At 37.0% G+C, this 3,709-nt stretch overlaps 1 protein-coding gene across 1 annotated transcript; it reads right to left on the reverse strand.

Moving 5' to 3' along the window:
- Window positions 1–1,175: 1,175 nt before the first annotated feature.
- On the reverse strand, window positions 1,176–1,784 carry LOC141640533 (secreted RxLR effector protein 161-like). The gene has a single exon (XM_074449306.1). It carries the CDS (start codon window positions 1,782–1,784, stop codon window positions 1,176–1,178), a length of 609 nt encoding a protein of 202 aa, XP_074305407.1.
- Between the last annotated feature and the right edge of the window lie 1,925 nt (window positions 1,785–3,709).

Genomic DNA, 3,709 nt, shown 5'->3' on the forward strand with positions numbered 1-3,709 from the left:
TTTTTTTATTCGAGAAACTAACATGGTAGTTTAGTAACTTTATATTATATTTTAAAATACGAGTATTATTCTAAGCAACCATGCTGATGTCTCGTTTTTCTTCTGTGCATCTACACTTTTTTTAATACACTTCCGTTTTTTTTAAATAAGAATGTAACACTGTTGTGTGTTTTTCAGGTGAAAATGGCGATGGCGGCAAACCAAGTGTGTCTTAATCTTCTTGTGGCCTATTCTAGGCAACTCGGAAGAAGTCGTGCTGATCTCGGGATTGTCAAGAATATGTAAGATAAACTTTATGATTTCCGATAATGAAATCAATCCCAAGAACCAATATAGACTTGGATTAATTCAACCCTAATACAATAATAAAGACGGAATAAAAGACTAGCCTTGGTCCATGTCTTACAGACGCAATAAATTCAATAAAAGAAGTATAAACCAATTGATTCTCCTCCTTAACCCTTTCTTTAATGTTCCTGGATGATGGAGAAGAAACTGTCTTTCACCCTTCTTGGTTTTGATGTACGTATGTTTTGTTTTTGTCAGAATAATTGTTTCTGTATATTATTTCTATCATGTAGATCTACTTATTTATATAATGGGCTACGTATCTTTTCGCAAAAACAAACCCGATCGTACCTTTTCGTGAAACACATCTTATTAAGGTAAGGTAAGAGGGAACAATAATTCCCGGACTTTAATTACATTAATCGAGAGCGATCCATCACGATGTCGTCTTTTATATTAAAGTCTCGTAATATTTAATATGAAATTAAATTTTATTAAAACTCGAAACACATAAGCCACTCGAATATAATTAAATATTATAACATTCTCCCACTTGGCCTTTGTGTTGACTTGATGGTTCAATAACCATAATGTGCACTTTTATGTTAAGCTCACTAATTTTTATATCCTTAATCGAATTAGAACTAATTGGATCATGGCGGTCACACATCATTTATAAGTCGACATGATTTCTTCCATGTATCACAAATCAATTCCAAATCTAGGTCAAACTTTAATTTGAGACGAACACTAATTCTCACACTTAGTCACATGTAATCTAATAACTGTAATGTATACATATACTATAATGATTATCATGTATTTTATACCAGAAACAATGCTATAATTGAATTCTAAATGTCACATTCATTACAAGCATATTAACTTCATAATAACAAGGCCTTTGATACAACACCCATGCACTCTACATGGCCAATGAACGCCTTGGGTGGTAATCCCTTTGTTAATGGATCTGCTACCATCATATCTGTTCTTATATGCTCAAATGACACTCTTTGCTTCTGTACCTCCTCCTTTACCGATAAGAACTTTAATTCCATGTGTTTAGCACCCTTGGAGTACTTATCGTTTTTAGAGAAGAGGACGGTTGCAGAATTATCACAATAAATTCTCAGCGGCTTGACTATACTATTGACAATTCCAAGTCCTGAGATAAAGTTTCGCAACCACAATGCATGAATAGTGGCCTCAAAGCATGCCACAAATCCGGCTTCCATAGTAGAAGTAGCAATGACAGGCTGCTTCCCACTTTTCCATGATACTGCCCATTCAGCTAAAAGGAACAAGTAGCCAAAAGTCGATTTTCTACTATCAACACATCCGGCATAATCTGAATCTGAATAACCAATCATCTCAAGATGATTGGATCTTCTATACGTAAGCATGAGCTCTTTAGTGCCTTGTAAGTACCTAAGGACCTTCTTTGTAGCTTTCCAGTGATCCATCTCGGGATTACCTTGATACCAACCTAGCATTCCAATAGCAAAGCTGATATCGGGTCGAGTACATGTTTGAACATAGTTCAAACTCCAACCACAGATACATGGGGAATTATCTCCATTTCTTTTCGTTCCAGCTCATTACGGGGACATTGCATTTTACTAAATTTGTCGCCTTTATGTATAGGAACTATCCCTGCAGATCATTCATTCATTCTATATCTCTCTAAGACTTTGTCAATGTAAGCTTTCTGAGATAGCCCTAACAATCCTTGTGATCTATCATGGAAAATTTCAATTCCGATCACATAGGATGCCTCACCCATATCTTTCGTTTCAAAGATCTTAGATAGATATTTCTTCACATCATGCAACATGCCTAGATCATTCGCAGCAAGCAAAATATCGTCAACATATAAGACTAAAATAACAAATCTCCTCCCACTGATCTTAATGTAGATACACCGATCAACGGTAATCTCTACAAATCCATATGACGTGATGGTATCATTAAACTTTAAATACCATTGTCTAGAAGCTTGTTTTAGTCCATATATCGACTTTCTCAGCCTACACACCTTATCTTCATTACCCGGGGATGCAAATCCCTCAGGCTGGTCCATATATACTTCTTCCTCGAGCTCACCGTTTAGAGAAACGGTCTTTACATCCATTTGGTGAAGCTCTAGATCATAAACCAAAGCCAAGACAATTCTTAAAGAATCTTTCTTTGACACCGGAGAGAAAGTTTCTTTATAGTCAATGCCATCTTTCTGAGTGAAACCTTTGGCAACAAGTCGAGCCTTATATCTTTCAATGTTACCATTAGAGTCCCGTTTGGTCTTATAAACCCATTTCGACCCAACGGTCTTACAACCCTCTGGTAACACTACTAAGTCCCATACTTTGTTGTCATCCATAGATTTCATCTCCTGTTTCATTGCAATTGACCATTTTTCAGAATTATCACTTTCCATGGCCTTATGGAATGAGACGGGATCCTCACTAATGCTCAAGTCACATTCAACGTTATATGTCTCGTAGTCATCTGGGATGGCTGATCTTCTTTCTCTTATAGATCGCCTTAATTGTTCCTCTGGAACATTGACTACCCTTCTTCGCCTTACAGGTTGCCTTGACTGTTCACGTGACATATTATTCTCCCTTTGAATTGTGACTTGATTATCATTGTTATTGTCATTTTGTGGGTCTTGCACTTCATTTCGTTGTTGTCCCATTATGTCATTTGACTGTGACGGCACGATTGGTACGACAATTTCACGTGCAACTTCAGGAGATCGAAGAAACTTCAACCTGAATTTCTTTAATGTCCACTTTTCGTGGTTCAATGCTCCCACTAGTTTGACCGTTCTCAATGAATCTAGAATTTCCAGTCTCTACTATTCTCGTACTGTGATTAGGACAGTAAAATCTATACCCCTTTGACTTTTTAGGATAGCCAATGAAATAACCACTGACTGTCCTAGGATCTAGCTTCTTTTCATTTGGGTTATACAACCTTACTTCAGCTGGGCAACCCAAAACTCGAAGTTGTCTTAAACTCGGTTTCCTTCCCGTCCACAGTTCATAAGGAGTCTTAGGAACTGCTTTACTAGGAACCTGATTTAAAACATAGGTTGCTTTCTTTAATGCATAAATCCATAGTGAAAGAGGTAAAGAACAATTAATTAACATGCTCCTAACCATTTCCATTAAAGTACAATTCCGCCTTTCAGCAACACCGTTCTGCTGAGGTGTACTGGGCATTGTATACTGTGCACAAATACCCCTATTTTCAAGTAACTTTGCAAATGGACTAGGACATTGTCCATTTTCAGTAAACCTTCCATAAAACTCACCACCGCTATCAGACCTCACAATTTTCACTTTCTTTTCTAGCTGCCTTTCCACTTCATTTATGAATATCTCAAGTACATCCACGGAATGAGCCTTTTCATGCA

Source organism: Silene latifolia, chromosome 2, assembly GCF_048544455.1.
Source record: "Silene latifolia isolate original U9 population chromosome 2, ASM4854445v1, whole genome shotgun sequence".
NCBI classification, from domain to species: Eukaryota; Viridiplantae; Streptophyta; class Magnoliopsida; order Caryophyllales; family Caryophyllaceae; genus Silene; species Silene latifolia.